The 20,403-nt window shown below is 38.3% G+C and overlaps 1 protein-coding gene and 1 long non-coding RNA gene across 3 annotated transcripts in view; one reads left to right on the top strand and one right to left on the bottom strand.

Moving 5' to 3' along the window:
- prickle3 (prickle homolog 3) overlaps nt 1-20,403 on the bottom strand; it is a 63,722-nt gene that overhangs the window by 24,632 nt on the left and 18,687 nt on the right. Inside the window, exon 1 of one of the 2 annotated variants that reach the window (XM_039775383.1) lies at nt 11,187-11,289. The exons of the other annotated variant lie outside the window; for it this stretch is intronic. Coding sequence (XP_039631317.1) covers nt 11,187-11,194 — 8 coding nt within the window. The 5' untranslated portion in view covers nt 11,195-11,289. Of the gene's footprint in view, nt 1-11,186; nt 11,290-20,403 lie in introns of those variants that run through there. 2 annotated transcript variants of the gene reach the window in all.
- On the top strand, nt 11,438-15,903 carry LOC120542748. The gene is made up of 3 exons (XR_005636228.1): nt 11,438-11,518; nt 13,463-13,552; nt 15,344-15,903. It is a non-coding gene; the product is annotated as an uncharacterized LOC120542748 (long non-coding RNA).

Raw genomic sequence — 20,403 nt, 5'->3', positions numbered from 1 at the left:
ATACTTCAGCCTTGAAAAAAAATCTAGACCATGCCTAATCAGGAAATAGCGTATCCATAATTTAAAAACTACCAAAAATGAGTGATGAGACCAAACAGGGAAAAAGGAAGAAAAATGTATTTCTAATTAGCAACTAACATTTAGAACTAATAAAATGAATACCTAGTGGAGACTTTCATCTTGTCTAAATCACTTATATGAAAAACAACTGCACTTGAATAACAGACTTTATTCACATTGTTGAAGTTTTACTTGCTATAAAAGAAAGCAAAATGTATTAATAAAGTCATTTATGAACTGATCTTAATGGGACAACCCAAAAAGTGTTTGGTCTGCCTTAAACAAACCACGCTGGCATATTGTCAGCATCTTGACAGTACTGGGTGGTAGTGTCCTAGCTTTTCTGGTACAAAGAGGCTTAAGTAGAATTATTAGGTTATCCCCTGCCATGCTCTAAGACCATACAAGGACAATGTTGTATGTGCAAATCTTCATGCACTACAATGGACAGCAGCTAAGAACCCAAGGTTTTTACCTAATCACCTAAGATTATCTTTGGGCATTATTGATTACAAGAACCTCTCTTTTCTCCAAGATAAGTTAAAGCAAAGGATACATTTTGTAGGACAAAAAAAAAAACAGAAATTAAACAAAATGCCCATCCTGTAAGAATTAGGCAGCCTGATCAAGACATGCTTATAAATGTATCAGTTGTAGGAGGAAAATGGGCATCCCGGATGAGATGGGGAAAAATATAATACCCAGACAGGAGGCCAAAACTACGATGAACTGGCCAGCACAGGAGAGAAATAACTGTGTATGGCTGGCAAGAGATAACGGACAGACCAGCAGAAGCGGAGATTCGAGAGAGGTTCCATTCCCCCATACACAAGGTGGCAGTGGTCCTCATATGGGCTCTCTGGCAACCCCTTGTGGTCAAAATTCCTTTAATGCTGGACCTGGGAATGCTTCCAGTGTCATGCCACTATTTTCTGGGAAAAACTTCTGGGCCATAATGAAAGTAGGGAGGTCCTCTCCTGACAACACCTGCTACTGGAACTTCGAAACCCCGACAGGGCTGCACGTCCAGACTCCATATCCCAAACACCCCTGCAGCTGTCCCAGCTTCTTACAGAGCAACAACAACTGCCCATGGTTACCATTAATCTCAAGCTTGAAGGGCAAGATGAGGGTTTCAAATGCAGTCTTACAAAAATATGGCATTACAGTGGACCTGCCAAGTAAATGTGAAAAAACAGTAAATGTCTTCCATCAAACATATATCAGTGGCACAAATGAGTAGCAATTGTTGACAGGCTGGTCCTAACCTATAGATGACTTTGCAAGTGATTACTGCCTTCTTCAAAATCAATGCCATACCTCGGCCAAATGACTAAGTCAACAACTTAGTACCAGTTTTCTGAATGGGCAAATAAGAGATGCACACTTCAGGGCAAGAAAAAAAAAAACTATTTTTTTCAAATATCTTTGCCTTTACAGAGCAACAATTGCCTCCTTTGCAAGCAAAATTATTTTACTACTTAAACAAAATGGCCTATGGTGGAAAACTAGGAATTAAAATAAAAAAAAAAAAGTACTTAACACAAGCACAAATCAATTGAACAACTGCCATTTTAAAATATCTGGTCTTGCAAAAAAACAATGGACAGTAAACCTCATGGTGTTGATTAGTACTCCTACCTCACAACTACTAGGTTTGACTTCTAGGTGGAACTAGGCTTGAATTGCAGGTACAATCAGTGTCAATGTGAAGTTCAAATGTTCTCCTCAGGTCTGAGTCCTGCAATTTACTCATTCCCTTTTTTATACTAACAGGCAAGTGTAAATTAGCATGAGGACTGAGTGTGGGTATGTGGACGAGTGCATCCTTGAATTCCACCTGGGGCTGGTGTCAGCCTTACACCAGATTCTGCTTGGATAGTCTCCAGCTGCAATGACCTAGTATTTTGATGAAGCAGGAGTTAAACTGTATGCATAAGACAATATTTATATATATATATATATATATACACACACACACACATATACAGTGGAACCTCAGTTTGCAAGTAACTTGGTTTACGAGTGTTTTGCAAGATGAGGTACATTTTTTAATAAATTTTGACTTGATAAATGAGCGATGTCTTGCAATACGAGTAGTATGGATACACTTTGTGTGCCGAGCATCATGTGATCACAACTGAACTGATGGTTCTCTCTCTCTCTCATCTCGCTCGCTCGTCTCTCTCTTCTCTTGAGGGCAATCGTCTCCTATTCTCCGTCTGAGTGCCTCACTCATATAGTCAACATCCGTACGAGCGTATACTGTTTACTACAGCATTGTGACTCTGTGTGCGCGCGCACGTGTGTGCTGTGAAGTGCGAGTCCCCCTCTTGCGCCCCAAAACACGAAGCTGAGTCTCAGTACTTTAACAACACCAGCTTTATTCAGCTTGAAACAGCAACAGCGAGGTTATTTATTGTAGCGGAATCTTTATAATGTTCCTTGTATCACCCATCGACGGCAGGCGCTTATAGCATGTCCGCGATTTTTTTGGATACGCTTTTACGGCGAACTGCTACAACGCTGAGAGACTGCAATTGCTTTGGGACGCTCTTCCGCGTGTCGTCCCGTTGGGTGGAATCCCACAAGAGTTTAGAAACTCACTCACACCAGCCATGATTCTTTTCAAAGGTAAAGTGCAGGTTAATTTGTTTTATGTATTTTTACTTTATATTTTGTATTAATCATTTTCATATGAATAGTTTTGGGTTGTGGAACGATTCATCTGAGTTTCCATTATTTCTTATGGGGAAATTCACTTTGATATACGAGTGTTTTGGACTTCAAGCACGTTTCCGGAACAAATTATACTTGGTTTGCGAGCATATATACACACATATACACACACACACACACACACATACAGTATATACAGGTATATAGCACCTTTCCCATGCTCAAAAATGCTTAACAAATATTCAAAGGAACGCAATAAGAATAATATCAAACATTAAACACCAAATAACAGATAAATATGTGAAAGTCAATATTCTGAATTAGATTAAGAAGCAATAAACAGAAAAAAAAAATAAGAAAGTCACAAACAAGTAGCATAATTTGTGCATATCTATTCAAACATATGTAGGAATAATATATAATAGAAATGTAGAAGCTGCACTTGGAATCCCATGCAGGTAGTTCGTTGTGGTGTGTGCGGCAATGCTCTGTATCAGCTCATGCTCCAAACCTCTCTCTTTGCTACAATTACCTACAACTATAGGAACAATGAATAGGATAACAATGAATTTCATTACCAGTTTTAGAGTCAAAATCTAGAAGGCCACTCAATGGCTATTTGTCCGAGATCAGATGCAACAACTGTAATCTAACTGCTGCCATGACCGAGGTGATCCCCACACGGAGTTACCTCATTTACAGAGGGAAATTTCTCAAATTTTTGGACATTTTTGCACAACATATTAAGAATGCAGCCCGCAATGAATCAAACAGACTAATGAATCATATGGACCAATGGTCAGTGTTTCTGCTACTAAAGAACTGTAGGTAAAGCTGGCCCCACACTAAAAGACCTTTGGGTGGAGAGCATATCAGTCTTAATGATTGCAGTTGTTGGGATCTTATCGCAATGAGAATGTCAGATAACATGGCTAGGAATTGCCAGGCACTTGTCTCATTCAGAAATCCAATTGATATGTTTCCAGTGACTGTATCAATACTTTCCAGGTATGGGCAAGTTCGGCCGTAATCTCGGATTATTTCTCCTTTTTGTCATCATTCAATAAACACAACTTCTGGTTGAAGGGCATGTCAAACATAATGAGTTGCTGATCTCATATTGCATGGGTATGTCAAATCAGATGAATGCACTATGACTTTCCAGCACAGTTTCACACTTCCAAAGTATTGCAAGCTTGCTTTTTTTTCTGCACCTGTGTGAAGGCTTTATAGGTACAGCGCGTTCAGCTGCAATCTCTCCTTTCTTCCATTCCATTGAGCTATGTAAAACACAAGACATGTGACACACATGCCCCTCTTTTGTTTTGTGTGGTCCAGAATATCCATTTTCCCATCTTTCTCTGTGACTGAACTGTACTCCAGGGTGAGTGCCCATTGGTTGTCAACTCTCAAACACACACAAGCCCACCTCATAACTTGAGACATAATCAGACAGGTTTGATGTTTTTTGGGGCGAGTCACAGACTGGTTTGATTGAGTCACAGAGGATGTCAAGCTACACAATGGCAGTCACAGAAGTGTGCCACAAGTGCTCCCAATTCACTAAGATAAAGTAATTAAGGTCTACAAATGAAAATAGTAGGAAATGTCAAATAGTTTGGTGGGTGGTTTTAATAAAATAAAAAAAAAAAAAAAGAACAGTAGTAAATTTTTTTAACTGTATTTTGTTGGAAGTGAGATGCTTCTACATTTAGAGAGAAAATTTGACAGCCTCTGCTTTCTTAGTCAAGATCAGTTTCTTCTTCTTTAAAGCTAATTTGCCTGTATTATATTACTATGATCTCTCTCTCTCTCTAACCTAGTCTCAATTATATTACAAATCCTGCTGTACTTCACCAACAACAAGAGCATGAAGTCACCCTATTGCAGACACGCTGTACAAGGCATGTGGCAGTACAAAGTGTCAGCTGCTGCTAAAAAAAACAACCCAACACACATTCTGACTTTTGGCAGGCTCCCTGAAGCTGCACAGTACTTTGGGGCGATTAACACCAGGTGATTAGGCTTAATTAGAAAGGCAAAAGCCTGTCTGTACTACATTTTACCACTCTGTGTGTTAACTCACAATGACAAGTCCATTATTAATTAAAAAGCTGCATCTGATGTTTCAATAGACTACAGCCTCATTTGGTCTCATTTTCAGTGTTGCTTCATTTGACTTTATTTTTTTTTTTTTAAATCAGGTTTACAAGAATGGAAACTTAATGCCAAATACTAATGTGACGTTGGAAACCATTTTTAATTGTACTAATAATAGAAAAATGATGTCTCTGATGGTTCACTCAACCCTGTCAAATTTCATTGACTTTGTAATTAAAGGTGACAGTGTAATACAATTACAAGAATCTCCAGCAGTGAGCTCGTGACTACTCTTTCGCCTTTTTAGCAAGTTCCTCAAACCTATTCTTTTATCAAGAAGTTCACGGTTTTGCTTTGTCGATGTGATCTTATTGTTAACCCTTCAAACTGAAGCCCTTTCATCACAGTCGACTCCTTCTCAATACTTACTTTTACATTAAGAGCCAGAATCATGAATCAGAAGTTCTTTCTCATTAGGCAGTACAAAACTAGGTCAGTTGATGTTGCTGCATTTGATCTATAGCAGAAAGCTCGAACACTTCTTCAAATCATAATATGATACAATGTGCAAAAAATTCCAGTAGTCTTTGAAATACACTTTTCACTTTTACAAAACAACATATTTAACTATTATACTATTGTAACCACTTTAAGCAGCAATATGCCATTTGCCAGCAGCAAACACACTGAACTCTTTAATCATAGCCAGTGTAACCTGTGGTTTAAAGCTGTGGCACACTTCCAGCAGCTGAATGGGTGATGAGGCATTTTTGCCTTATACCCCAGCACATCAGCTCTTAAAACAATGTAGTCATGGAAAACCTTAAGAAGTCAAATCCTTAACTGTGTGTTAAAGTCTGTTTCCAACATTCCACAGCCTATTCTCCTAGGAGATCTGCTATGGAAATGAGTGACATATGCATACAATACCAGTAACTCTGTGTTAAATATTTTGAGGAAGGTGTGCGATTAGGCATTTATATGCTGCATGTTAAACATCCTACACATTCTGGTGCAAGGTTTATTTGATGACAGATATATGATAGCACATACGGCACTTTGCCATCATCGACTTACACATGAATGACACACAGACAACAAGCACAAATTAGTAATAAGTAAATAAAATATAGATCATGGTGATCAGAGTTGCAGTTTTGGAGCACACAGTACAGTAAACAATGCACAAAGCTGCAGTATAGGGACATTCGCTCTTTCCATTTTTTGAAGATGCAGTGGCTCAGTGGACAACCTTGCATGTATCTTTGCAGATGCTTCACACTTTTTTCCTTCCATCAAGAAGAAAGGAATGCCTTTAAATAGTACTGAATCTTTTGTTATCATTTATATTTAATGGAGTTTCATACGGACTGGTGGGATCTGTTAAGGCTTGGTTTGAAATTATGAATGCAAATTAGTCATGCAGTACTGCACTGGCAGCTCAGAGTTATTTATACGGTGGCAGTATAATAATATTCTCATTATAGTCAGCTAAGGTCATGTTTCTCGACCTTTATGGTCCCACAACCCAGTTTTTCTTTTTTAAATTCATTGATGACCCACTAACAGCCAAGGCAATCAATGCCTTGTTTAAACGAGTGTGATCGGTATAGTGGGGAGTTGGCGGGTTTCACCTGCATAAACGAGAGTGATTAGAACAGCAGTGGGAGTGGTGGTCCTTCATGAAACGAGTTTACTTAGAAACTGGAAAATATAGCAAACCAGGCTTGTGTGGAAATTCTTTGTATAGCTGCTACACCTCTGCCATATCACGCTGGCCTCACAAAACATCATTGGGTGCTGGGAAAAAAAATGCTTACCTAAGCTGACCCGAGGCAAATTTCCAGGAAAATGTTCAGTCGAACAAAGCATAATCACTTTGAAAAACAATCAACACTACTGGACTACATAGAATACACCCAATAATTTGTTTCCGTCTTCTCCGAGTATTCCAATTTTTCCATTATTAAACAAAGGTAAGCTGGATAGGTTAGTTTCCAACTATACGCAGTCTTGATATAACTGAGTGTAGGAGTGTTTGATTGTGTCTTGTGAAGTACTGGCATCTTGTTCATGGATAATTCCTGCTTTGCACCCAGAGTCATCTACAGTTGAATAAGTGGGTTGAGCAGACAGACAAAAAAAAAAACAAACAAACAAACAAAAAAAAAACCACATGGCTAACAGATCCATTATTTAGTTTGTTAAACATTGTTGGCTTTCAACAATGGCTTGTAATTTGAAGATGGCCTTGGACAGCCACACCTGCTCCATCTGCCACTTCTGAACTTAGCAACATTTTACTGAAAAACACTTTGAACCAAGAACAGGAAATAATAAGGCTGATTTGAAGCCCATGTTAAATTCTCTTTGAGAGTAGAGATTAGAAGATGATATTTTTATTCATTATATGAGTGGTTACACTTACAGAATGATCAGGATTAGAAGCTTTTGTTTTAGTCCAGATTATCTGTAAAAGAGCAACTGTACCACCTGTCAGGTGGCTTGGAATATGCGGTTTAAAAAGACAGCACAACACATTGTAAAAAAATAGATAATTCCAGAATACATTCAAAAGACAAAATGACAAAACCAGAAAATTACCATTTATTCAAGCATTTTTCTTCAAATAAATGTGAAGGTAGCCCAGTTCTTATTACAGTAATATCAAATGCCAGGTAAAAACCACTGCTGGAAGGAACACTATTCCCTCATAACGCAACCAGAGCATAATGTCAAACCATGCACATAACTGGAATGTGGAAAGAAACTGGAGTCCTCAGAAAAACCCAAGGAAAATGAATCCATCTCTCTCTGGAACACAGAAGAAATGCTATATACTTTACCATTGCCTTTTCAACATAATCATCATAAAAGAAAAAAATAACTAAATAAAAGCATCATACGATTGTCCTCAATAAAAGACAAAAAAGAAGTTCTGATTGTTCCAAAAAAAACATCCACAACATTTAGCTGGCAGGAAGACCGAGCCTGGTCTTTTATTGTATATCACACAAACTTAAAAAGTATGCTAGTAAGCTATTCAAGACAAACACACTTGCTTTGACTGAAGAATCAATCACACTAAGCTATGCTTAACCCACCAGTGTCCATGGAGCCCTGAAAGCGTTCCAGATGGGTGCTTTGTTATGCATTTCACTGTCAAACAATGCTTTTCAGCTACTCAACTCAGACCTGGGAAATTCAAGACAATTTGATACAAACGTCCAATAATCATCAGTTGAATACATTTGAGGCACTTGAGGATTCACATTCAAACTTAAATAAAATTATCTTCAAGCCACAATCAGACTGCACAGAAAAGACAGAACTCCATGGTTATTTTGAAGAGCAGCAGAAAAGACTTTCTCAGTAATTTGTTGAAGAATGGGAGTGGGTGAATCAAGAGATTTTGGTCTATCATTGAAAAGTAAAACACCCAATATGAAGGAGGTATAATAATGGACGACACAGCATTCCAGAAAAATAAAACTGAAAATGGAATTTGAAAAGATAAAAGGCAGGAAATCTTTTCTGAACCTTCTTTTTCCATTAAAAGGCTCAAACGATTGCCTGTATCCATCTCCCAGCAATAACAGATTCAACATGGAAGACAGGTCAGTAGCATGTCTTTAGCACTTTATTGCTTACACTGCTTGTGCAACACAGCTAAAAAGTAGGGAAGTCGGTTCTTACATTTGTCAATACAGTATATTTCATTTTACATCAGAATCAAAAACAATTCAAGTGTATTTCATTTATTTCTTAAATGTAATTCACCATTTTTATGTAGCGCTTAAAATCTACTCCAAAGAAGCTACTAGGGTCATTCGCCCCCATTCCCTAAAATAATATAATCTGTGAGTATTCATCTTTGTCACCAGATTCTTCTAAATATACTTAATATATTTTGTTTATTTTATGTCACATTCATATATTATTTTTTTTATCACTGAAAACAATAATGGCACCACAATATTTACTTATGTTACACGAGTAAGATTTTTATTTTGATGAACTTAATAAATCAGTCATTTTTTTGAAGTTTAGAAAGAATTTTATTTATATTGCAGCTGTTTGTACACTAGTGTCTTTGTTTCATTTCCTTTTCAATTTTTTTTCTGAAAACATTTCCTCCCTTAACCGTATCCAAATAATAATAATAAGTGCAGGCTTCGACAGAAGTGATGAGTGCTAAACAAGAAGCAGCCATTTCAGGGTCAAACCCACCTGTGCATTTTAAGCACTTGCTTCCTAATGTAAACACAAATATTTAAAAATAACCAAAATAATTATTCCTTCTGTAAAAAACACAGGCAATCACTTAGGGAATTCTTTTCAAAACCCTAAGAGTTTAATGATTCTTGATTGACATAACAAGTGCAGAAACCTTTACTACACTTACACATATTTTATTTATAGGTCACCAATAAATAAATAAATGGAAAAATATCATCTGATTAGGAGACTGGTTGAGATAAACCTATGGTCTCAGGAGAGCAACACAACTGGGTACGAGAAAGAAAACTCTTAACAAAAGATTTACTTTGTCTTGACTTCTCCTTTTAAAGTGTATTTAAATAAATGGATGGGGACTTCTTCCCTTGCATCTTTGCAAAAGAAAGGCAGACTAATTAATTGTGCCACAATGAAAGCCGCCAGTGACTCTGAACCACACCACAGATTCATTCATGCTCAAAGCCCATTTGTAAGCAGTGCAGCAGTATCAAAGCATTTTAAATATAAAATCAGAGTGGCCTTGTTGATTAAAAAAAAAACTATACAAAACCACAAGGTTGACTATTCAGTCTTTAAAGCTTAACAAAACCACACCACTTGTCTATGCTTACATTTTAACAAATACTGTATGTTTGATAGAAAAAAGCAGTGTGCATAGCATATGGATATTTAATGTAAAAAAATTAAACTAAATTTAAAAAGTGCTGAAAGGTAATAACTGTACTCTAAAAACTATCAACTTCACACATGCACCTCTACATCTTCAAATCTAACTTCGCTCATGTTATTATTTAGTTGCATTTAATTAACTTTACATAATTGAATACATAATACAGAAGCAAACTCAGCAATAGTGCGCAGGCAAGGATATATTTTGAAGATATAGTATACAGATTTTTAGCTTTGATGTGAGAGTTGAACAGAATTATTAATGAGGGGGAAAAAAATCAAACATGCTACTGTAGCGCTCAGAGAAGTGACAGGACAATTTATATTTCAGTTTTGCAGAACAGCCTGAAGCTGCTTTTTCCGCTAACAAATAATCATCTCAATAATGAAGTGCTATTCTTCTGGGATGAGGGGCTCACATCTTCATTAAACCAGCAAGGCGTCGGTTGCAATGAATGAACGTGAACTGCTGTAGTCTAGGTATCACGTTAAGAACCACAGAAACCACATTAACAGTCCACTTGCTGAGCCTTCTCTCGATTTTTTTTTTTTTTTCAGTTCATTGAGGCACACTTACACATAAACTCAACAACACATTTCATAAACAAAAAGTACATTTACCAGAATAGTACTCCTTCAATGAAAATTAAACCTTTAGATAAGGTCTGAAAGCAGCACTGTTCTCATTTATTTCACCAAATGATTTAAAGACGTTTCTAAAAGAGGTATTCACATAAAAGCCAGGAAAACAGCAATAAAATGTGGGCCTGCAGCACATCAACACATCACACGTTACCCACATGGCCTAATTGTGTGCATTCAGTAAAGACACCAAACACTAAACAGCCGTGACGTTTTTGCCCGCAGCAATGGCATTCAATTCTACATAAAACCACGGGCGACATGAGGTGCAAGTGCACATGAGGCACCATGTAGAGTGAAGGTCGTGCTCACCTACACCGCAAACATGAAATCCCAGGCACCCCAGCGTGTGTAACATGCATGTGCCTGCGGTAATGACACGAAGCACTCCCCGGACTGAATCCCAAAGACATGAGACACAAGTGTGTGCCAACTGCACGTACACCTTCAACGGTGCCTGCTTGTGGCATGCCACGGAATGATGGAAACGCCTGCTTATTCAGTAAGTGTGACAAATGGAACACTGAAGTGCACATGAACGCGGCGAACTTTACAAGTACAACACTGTCTACGCAAAGTTTGTGTTATCAGCAAGATTTATCTTCACTGCAGCGGACGCTTAAGGAGCCGCCGCCTTCAACCCCACGGGTCACCAGGAGGCGCGCTCGAGAACGCCAGCCTAGCAAAAACAGCAGCGCAAGGGTGTCGCAGCGTCCCGGGTAGGAAAAGCTTCGTGACTTTTGAACTGCGGTTCACTTTAACGCTGTCGCCCATGTCGTCCCCACGGCAGGTCCTACCTCTCCATTGAGCCACGGCGTTTTCGTACATGGCTCGGTCCGGCCCAACACTCCTCGGCTCAGTGTCTCGGTCAGCCTCTCCGGAGCGGAGCCAAAGCCAAAACGCAAGGGAGCAGACAATAGGGTCGTCGTGAAGGCCCCCCTTCTCCTCCCCTCCTTTGGAGCACTCAACCTGACGTGCTGAGCCCCTTCTCCGCCCCCTCTCAGTGGGCCGCTTCCGCGCAACTTGGCCAGTTCTGAAAAGTTACGAGCTTATCCAGAAAATGAGCTGAAGATGCGAGAGAAGCCATTAACGGTCAGAGACTTATTTAACGAAGGCCTCGTCAATTGAGGTATGAAGTAACATTTTGATTTGTTACAAAACACACGTAGGGAACACTGGAAGGCTGACATGTCTGCTAAACTTTAATTTGTTGGCTGGCATTTTTATGCTAGGAACCGATGTTCCGTCAACCCTTCCACACATGAAGACTCTAAAGGAGTGGGACCAATCTGGGCCAGTTCCCGCAAAGTGCACTTGAGAATAAGGACAGCTGAGGGGGCGCTTCCCAAGGCTCACACAACTCCATTATATTAGCAAGAGGTGCAAACCTTTGGATGATAATTAAGCGAAAAATCCTTAACTACACCCCTCTTTTGTCAGTGCATATCCCATTATGCAGGGTTATGAACTTTCTGAGGCTGAGCACTTCCAAATCACTTCCTCGTCTGCTGGTACTGGGACAGAATTAAGGGAGGCATGGTGGCACAGTAGTTAATGTGTCCTGGGTTTGCATCCCACATCCTTGTGCTGCCAGTGTGGAATCTAACCGTGGTCTCAGTGTATGCTTGGGTTTTCTTTAAAGTACTTAAGCTTCCATTCCATATCCACAAAGAAGTGCACGTATGTGTGGGGGGGCAGGTAAGAAAGCTGTTCCTGTGGTGAACTAATGAATGAGTATTATGTTATTGAAGAGCTATCCTTTTGACTCCAACCATTTTACAACACATTATAAAAGTATTAGTACTCCAAAACCGAGCAGAAAGACACATGCCTTCTCGTTGTAAGAAATGGCAAAAGGCAATAATAAGCAACATGCTTTGTTAAAGCAGGTAGGCTGTTTAGTATGACATACAGAAATGCAATATGGTCTATTGTAATTATTGCTATTAATTCCACAAGACCAGGAGTAATGGATATTTCAAAATACTTTTAAATGTATTACAAAGTTTTGAAAATGGATGCATCACATAGGGCTCCCATCAAAGATTTGTAAATTGTTTTGTACAGTGCCACAGGTATAAACAGCTTGTGAATAAAATTAGAATAAGGATGTATAGAAAATAGATAAATAAATTCATGGATATGTAGGCAAATGTAAAATATTCTAGGTTTAAACATTGCCCAGCCCAGAGTGCATATTATACATAAAAAATGAAACAAATGTCTATGAACCTAACACCAGTTGAATGATGATTTTTCTCAATTAAAAAACAGAAGCTCAAAGTGATCATTTACTATGAAAGAAGGTAGATAGGTCGAAGGTGAATTCTTGGAACTCAATTATCACTAAAAAGTATGAGAATCTAATAACCTGTTTTTTTGTATTTTTTTATACTCCAAGCCTTACTCTCTAATCCTTTCTGTCAAATTGTATGTTAAATTTGCATCACACAATACAAAGAGAAAAGGACAACACTATTCCTATTCAGCCATGAATCACCACATCCTCCAGTTCAGCTCTAAATTACATTTCTGTGCTCAGAAAAAAAGAAACAAAAACAGGAGAAGGCAGGAGCAAATATGAGATCTCATAACCTTGCTACCAACACCTGGTATATGGCCCACTTTTAAAATATGACAGCTTAGCTGACAAATTTAAAATGATAAACAGCACCAAGGTGAAGTCTGTTGATCGCCCTGGACTAGGATAGACTTGTGCAATACCCAGAATTGCCCAAAGCCCTGGCCAGGTGTTGTAAGCTTGCGGTAAAATTATATAAATAGCTGACAATAAATCACTGCCTTCCTCCTCCCAGGTGCTTTTACTTCAACTTTTTTATTAATTCCCTTGGTTTTATTGTAATGGAGTTGTGTGTAAAATAATGTGGATGTAAGACTAAAAACTGTAGGTAGAATAGTGCAGATTATTGACGAATACCCTCCTCATCTCCCGCCTATGGTTTTGTCTTAGACCTTTCTAAGGTTAGGAGGAGTAGCTTTAAAGAGGCAGACTAAGCCTATTTCACACTAGAATCCCAGTAAGGATTGTAACTCTTTTTTTTTCCCTTCCTAGGATGTTACTCTAAGTATGAAAATGCCCTTGGGCTGGAAGAGGGTCAAGTCAGATTAGAGCCAAAACATGTTGCAATATAGATTTAAGCAGGTAAGCAACAAAGTGGAGAGTGTTCATGTTTCATCTCTTTTTTCTCATTCTGTATTCCAGTAATGACATATTAAAGTTAACACCCTACATGATTCTGTATAAAGGTTTTCCAGTACAAAACACACATTAGCTTTGTTTCTTCTATGTTTTCATACTTATTATTATACAATCTGAACTAAACATCCACTTATAGAAAGATCAGCACACTGTAGATTTTAATGAACACCCAGAGAAAATTCTCCCAAACTTGATAATAATATGCAAATTGGTAAAAATTCAAACCTAGGTGCCCGCTGAAGTTAGGTATTAGTGTTATGCTTTGAGCTACCACACTCACATTAGTATGAACAGTGTTATAGAATTTAAGCTTCTTTGTTATGGAGACTCTGTAAGCTGCAGGACTCTTCCAAGTTACACATAAACTAGTCACATTGGTAAATATTTAAACACACAGTTAGGGTGTGTGCAAGAGTGTTTTTGTGGAGAGGAGTCTGTTGGTAAGGAAGTCTTCTTGTGCCCTCAGGGAGAATTTCTACACCCTGCACTTGCAACTGTACTAGGAAATAGTTGGGTGACCCTCCGAGACAAATTTCCTCTTTATCATAGCTGTCATACTAGTCAGAAACCGGCAACAGCTACCCAATCAGCATTCAAGCCTAAGCTTTATTCAGTTTGTCTTCTGGCAGCAAGAGTGCCAACATTAGTGCACCAGGCTACAGTGTACTTTTCATAGAGCACAGCCACTCATCTTGGAGTCTTGTATTGTCTTGTGTTTGTGAGACGAGACAATGAGTCTTCCAAAACAAAGCCAGTGCTCACCACAACCCCCCCAACTGCTGTCAGTCAACAGTGTGTCACAATGGCCTTTTGTCTGGTCAACCCCAGGCTTTTTTATGCCTAAAATATACATCTGTCCAGTCTGATTACTCTACAACCAGCTTATTTTTGCACTCTCCCTTTCACTTTAAGTTTTTTTTTTTTGAAGATGATCAGCCTGCAGACCTCAGAAATCAAGCCAATACACGTTAACATATAAATCATTAACCAGAAAACTTTCAGTGTATTCATGCTTCGAAACATTGAATTCATTTACCTCAAAAGAGTGATTTATTGCATTATAAACTAGTTGTATGATTACAGCACTCTCTTAGTCAAGGTTCCAAAACCTTGGAAAGATAAATAAATAAGTACACTGGGCAACAATGTATTTTGCTGGGCATACTCATCAAGGTATTGTTTTGTACATCCCAGCTAGTGAAGCTGGCAAGGCATTATTCATAATTGTTCAGAATCACCAATGTGCAGGAATGAGCATTCAGTAAGCACAGTTTCAAATATTTACAAGGAAAAAAAAACCTAAACGTTAGTAATACTGAGATAAAAATGTAAAAAAAGATGAGTATCATGCTTTCAGAAATTCTGCACTTAAAACAATATAAAAACAATCTAAATGTTCTCTTTTATTCTTTGTTATGTAGTAATTTTAGTGGCCAGATTTTAAAAAATAGGGCAGCGCAGTGGTGGAATATTTAGCACTGCTGTCTCACAACTTCTCGCTGGAAAATGTAGCCAAACCAGCCTAATAATGACTCACACATATAATAATTCTTAATACTGAGCTGTTATTAGAATGTACATTAAAGTGAAAACCATATTACACTTCAAAATTGATCAATATGATGTACACACTGTATTTTACTTCCCTTTTAAGAGGGAATGCTAAATATTTGTACCAAAGAAAAGTTTTGGTTTTGGATTAATTTATGTTGGCTACTTGTTTTCATTTCTCAGGGAACTGGGTCGACAGGTCAAATATATCTCAGCCAAGCTTCACTTCATCAGGCCTACAGTTCTGGAAGCCATTAACCTACCGGTGAGGCAGTATGTCCAGTTTTCATATGACGTGGGTGTACATACATAAAACATGTTTTTGGCAACATAGAAAAGCAATCTGCAGCAGTGTCTGGTTCACCCAGTGTAATTAGGGCACTTTACTGCACTTGTATTGCAAAAAAAAAAAAAAAATCATCTGGAGAGAATGAAGCTGCTTTTTCTAACCATAAACAGTTACATTCCATTAATGCACAAGTCATCTGTTATGCCAAGATGAGACTAACAAATGTCATGGCTCAACGGACTAGGTCAACCTGTGATGGATTTATTTTGACGCAAAGTAGCTGTGATAGACATGATGGTACTCTACTTGGTGGCTGGATTTTTGGCAAGGTAACTAACTGGCTGAACCTCCCATTTTTACAAATAGCCTGTACTATTCATTGTAACTGCAATCGCTTCATTACATGTGCCAGGCAATAGCAGCTGCCCATTTAGATGCTGTTACCTTTAGCAATTCCTTCACCCCCAGAGTGCAGAGCAAACTTGCTGTCAGTTGCAGAGCATAGCTAGGTACTTTTGAATGCAAGTGGTGGGGTCTTGATGCATCAGAATGGAGGCTGCTCTACCAGTCAATGAAGTTCTTCATTATTGTGATTGCATATACTGTATATAAGCTTGATTGACATAATCTATGTATGGTTTTTGCAGAGCAGCAACCCGGGAGAGTTGAGGCATGTTCACATACAAATAAAGTTTGATTTTGTTTCAAGTCGTATGTATGAAAGCTCATTATGAGTGCCTACCTGGAAGTGCAATCCTTATAATGCAGCTACATGGATAAGATCTGTGAGTGTTTTAAACCTAATAAATAAAAGAGAGACACATCTGATGTTGCATATTTTATGTTCCATGACAGAATGGAAAAACAAAAAAGGCCAGAGATTGTGGCTGAACATGCTGTACCTGCAAAGGATTCGAATTAGCACCATTTACATTGTGCAGTATGTAACTGGCTGTCAGAAAAAGGGGAAAGCTTACAATACTTTGTAAATGTGAAACTGTGCTGGAAACTAGTTATGCAGTTGTCTAATTTGATATACCCTGCAACTGGTAGTTATGTAATATGACATACTTAGACGATGAGATCAGCAACTGCTCATCAAGTTTGACATCACCGACAATTCAAACGTTTATCTTATTATGACAGAATGGACCTAGGATAAAGAAAGGGCCAGAGACCAGGGCTGCTCTTGTCCATAGCTTGGAAAGTATTCTTACAGACATTCTAAATTTGCTCAGTATAATTAAACATTTTTGTGAGTAGACCCTGTGCTGGACTGATTCTTATCCCCCCTCCAAGTATGGTCCCTGCATTGTGCAACATGTTAGCAAAAAGACTCCAACCCCTCACTAACCTGCCTTGTAAAAAAAAAATAAATAAATTCAACTTCTGAATCTGTTTATGAATAAAATATGAGCTTGACTGCAAGAGTCTGACAGAAATATGATCAAATTCTTATGTTGTCATGAGATCTCTCAACATAATGTGCTGGTATGTGGAGAGATGGTATCACACGTGCTTGTGGCTCAAAGGCACACAAATTATAAAAGCTTTTCTCCTGCACAAACAGTATTTGAATTTCTCAAGGCCATTCTAACATCTTAGCCTGGCGGCTCCGAGAACACAAAAAAGCATGGAGTCAGTTGAGGCAAATGCAAGATTTGGTAGCCAGCGTAAGAATAACGTACTGTCACCTTTGTTGTGTGGCATCCTCATAAAACTAATCTTGAACCAGCAAGGTATTTACCAGAAACTTTGTGGTTATTGAAAACTAGACACTATATCAATCTGTTTATGCTGTAGTGAATTTCATGATGGACTTGCTCAGGGTGAGATCGTGCACCAGGAATGTCTTTTTAAAATTCAGCATTGGGCCACACTGTCTGAAAAAATTCTCTGCTTTTACAGCCTTCTAACACTTCTGAACCCTCATTTAATATAATTATGGAAAACAGATTTTATTAGTTTCCTGATGGAAATTCTGCCTTGTACTAGTAAGTACCCTAAAAGCTGTAGAAGATCATATTAGGACTAAGAACACCAGCTTTTACTGTACATGCATTACATGAACATTGAAAACAAAAGCTCCTGCATGAGAAGACTGCAGTTTCATCAGCATTCCAAAGTTTCTAATTGCAAACATGTGAGCAAAGGCAGCAGCAAGCAGACACAGAAAACTCTGTACTGCCTATTAGGACACTATTATTAAAAGAAGGTAGAGTGAGACAAATATAAGTAATAGTATAACATGAACTGCACAACATTAAACTGTAATTCACCACTTGTCAATTCTATGACCATCACTTTTAAAACACTTTGAGAGATCTTATCTAAAATTAAAATTTAAGCTTCCACATTTATCCAAAATTTCAACACATTAAAAAAAAAACAAGGTTCATACTGCAGTTATCAGCTAGCGTCTAGTAGTCAACCAGAACTGATGTTCACAGCTGATGTACAAAACAGTCAATTGCTAACTGTGTTCAGTTCAGTTTGAAGGCTGTGGAGAACCAGTGCATATCTAAAACAGGGATAGTGACTGGCAATAGCGATTTCAGACAGGCCAAATAATTGTAACTTTAAGTTTAGAAATCAATCAATTGAAATGCACAGCATACTTCTCAAATCAAACAATTTTATAGGAAAGTATGGCATTTACATTTGCTAGCTTAGCAGATGCTTTTACCCAAAATGACTTACAAAAAGTGTCAATATAATAAACTAAACATTAGTCTGGGAGACTGTTTCTGAAACAAATGTTACAAGACAGGTAACAAATTGATCATCACAAGTGAAGTACTCAGAACAAAATTCCAGCTAGGTATAATTCCTAGGTTACAAACACCTAAGAGCTGTCTGTTAGAAAGAAATTCACAAATAAAGAGAGTCTTCAAACACTTTTTAAATAAACTGAGAGAGTCAGGAGTTTGAATGGAATTGGGTTGCTTGTTCCACCAGCTGGGAGCTGTATATGGACGCCATTCATCAGCAGACTTGGGTGGTCGAGAAAGAACATAGGACCTAACAATATATAGGTGCTGACCCGTTGACTACTCTGTAGGCAAGCATCAAGGATATGAACTTAATATCTGCCACTACAGGGAGCTTATGTAGCGATCTAAAAAGAAAAGTGAAGTGTTCCCACCTCGGCTTGCTGAACACTAGATATATAACTGCATTTTGAATCATCTGCAGTGTCCTGGTGAAACATGCTGGTTTCCTAACAGTGGCAAGTTGCTGTATTCCAGATGTAACAAGACCAACGCCTGGATCCGAAGTTGTGCTGCATACTCTGATAGATAGGGACTAATCTTGAACATGTTATATAGTGTGAATCTGCAAGAACAAGAGACCATAGCAACAGGACACTTGAAAGACAGCTGGCCAGCAATCATCATCCCAATTTTGCATATAGACTTGGTGGGTGTTAGCAATAATGGACCAAGGTGCACTGAGGTGGGGTGATAAATAGATGGCCAAGCTAGGATAACAAGAAGGTGCATCTTTGCTAGGCTGAGATGGAGATGGTGTTCTTCTTCCAGGTTATGATATTAGTGAGACATGCAGAGATTCTAGCTGATATAGTATGGTCCTCTGGAGGGAATGTCAGGTACAACAGCATATTATTGATATAGCACTGATAAGAAATGTCATGTGATATGATAATAGGGCCTAGTGAGGAGGTGTAAAGAGAGAAGAGGAGGGGGCCCAACACTGATCCTTAGGACAACCCCATGCTTGCTTAGTATACTCTTCACATCTCCCCTTGCCTGAACACACAGTAGGATCTGCACAAGATGTAGGGTTCAGACTACCGGAGGACCATCCCGCTGATGTCAAGGTCAGAGTGTTGCAAGGAGGATCTCCGACTCTCTTTTTGGCTTTGTTGAAGACAGAGGAAAGATCTAGCAGAATTTAATTAACATTTAGCATTGCTGATTTCTGAAAATGTGATAGCATGGTGGTACTGTAGTTACTGTTTCTGCCTTACTGCTCCCAGACCTAGTCACTTTGTGTACAGTTTATAGGTTATCCCCAGGTATTCTCGACTCCTTCCACATTATCAAACATGTTTTTGATAATTTAACTGGTGACTCCCCAATTAATAGTTGTTTGTTATCCATTGCCTAATGCTTATAGGACTGGTACAAGTTCCTTTTGATCATTTGGCTAGATTTAGCACAATCAGTGGATGAGGTCAAGATAGTAATGCCAAAATCTCTCTTTCTGGCAGTTAAATTAATGACCGCTTAAATGGTTAAAGATTTTACTCAAAAGTCTAAAAAACAAACATTTGAATGTTTGTCCAGTTGCCATCTAACATGATGAGGTGATAATACTGATAGAAAAAAAAAAAAACATTTCCTAATCCACTGGATTCAGTGTTTGTTTACAAGATCTTACTAAAAGTGAAGAAAGGTCAAACATGATTTGACTCAATTTCAGCCTATATCTGGAACAAATAAAATTTAAATTGTAAACCCTTTTGATGTCCACCATATACATAGCACATATATTTACATCTATCTATACATTTCATAGATATGGTGGCACAGTGGTTAGTACTGCTGCCTTATAGCTCTGGAGATCCAAGTACAATTGCCTGCTTGGTTATTTTGTCTTGTCAGAAAACATTTTTAATGATTGTTACAGCATTCATTTCAGACATACCAGTTCTCTGTAACCATTTGTGAGCCGTTCAGCAAGCTAACTGAATGATTGTAACCGATAACCTGGAAATTTGTGGTCTAGCTCATGAGCTACTGGTCTGCACTGCCTGCCGTGAACACAGATCAAAAGTAAAAATGTCACTGTTCTTTTCAGGAAGGACCAGAACCCACAAAAGCACTGTAGAACACCTAGCATTACCTGGGGCCCTTAGATCATACAGTGCCGAGGACAATAAAAAAAAAATGAAATGGTAAGCTAATTATATTAATCTTCAGGGTGTTGC

Source organism: Polypterus senegalus, chromosome 13, assembly GCF_016835505.1.
Source record: "Polypterus senegalus isolate Bchr_013 chromosome 13, ASM1683550v1, whole genome shotgun sequence".
Lineage (NCBI taxonomy): Eukaryota > Metazoa > Chordata > Cladistia > Polypteriformes > Polypteridae > Polypterus > Polypterus senegalus.
This window is presented reverse-complemented; position numbering and strand designations above follow the sequence as displayed.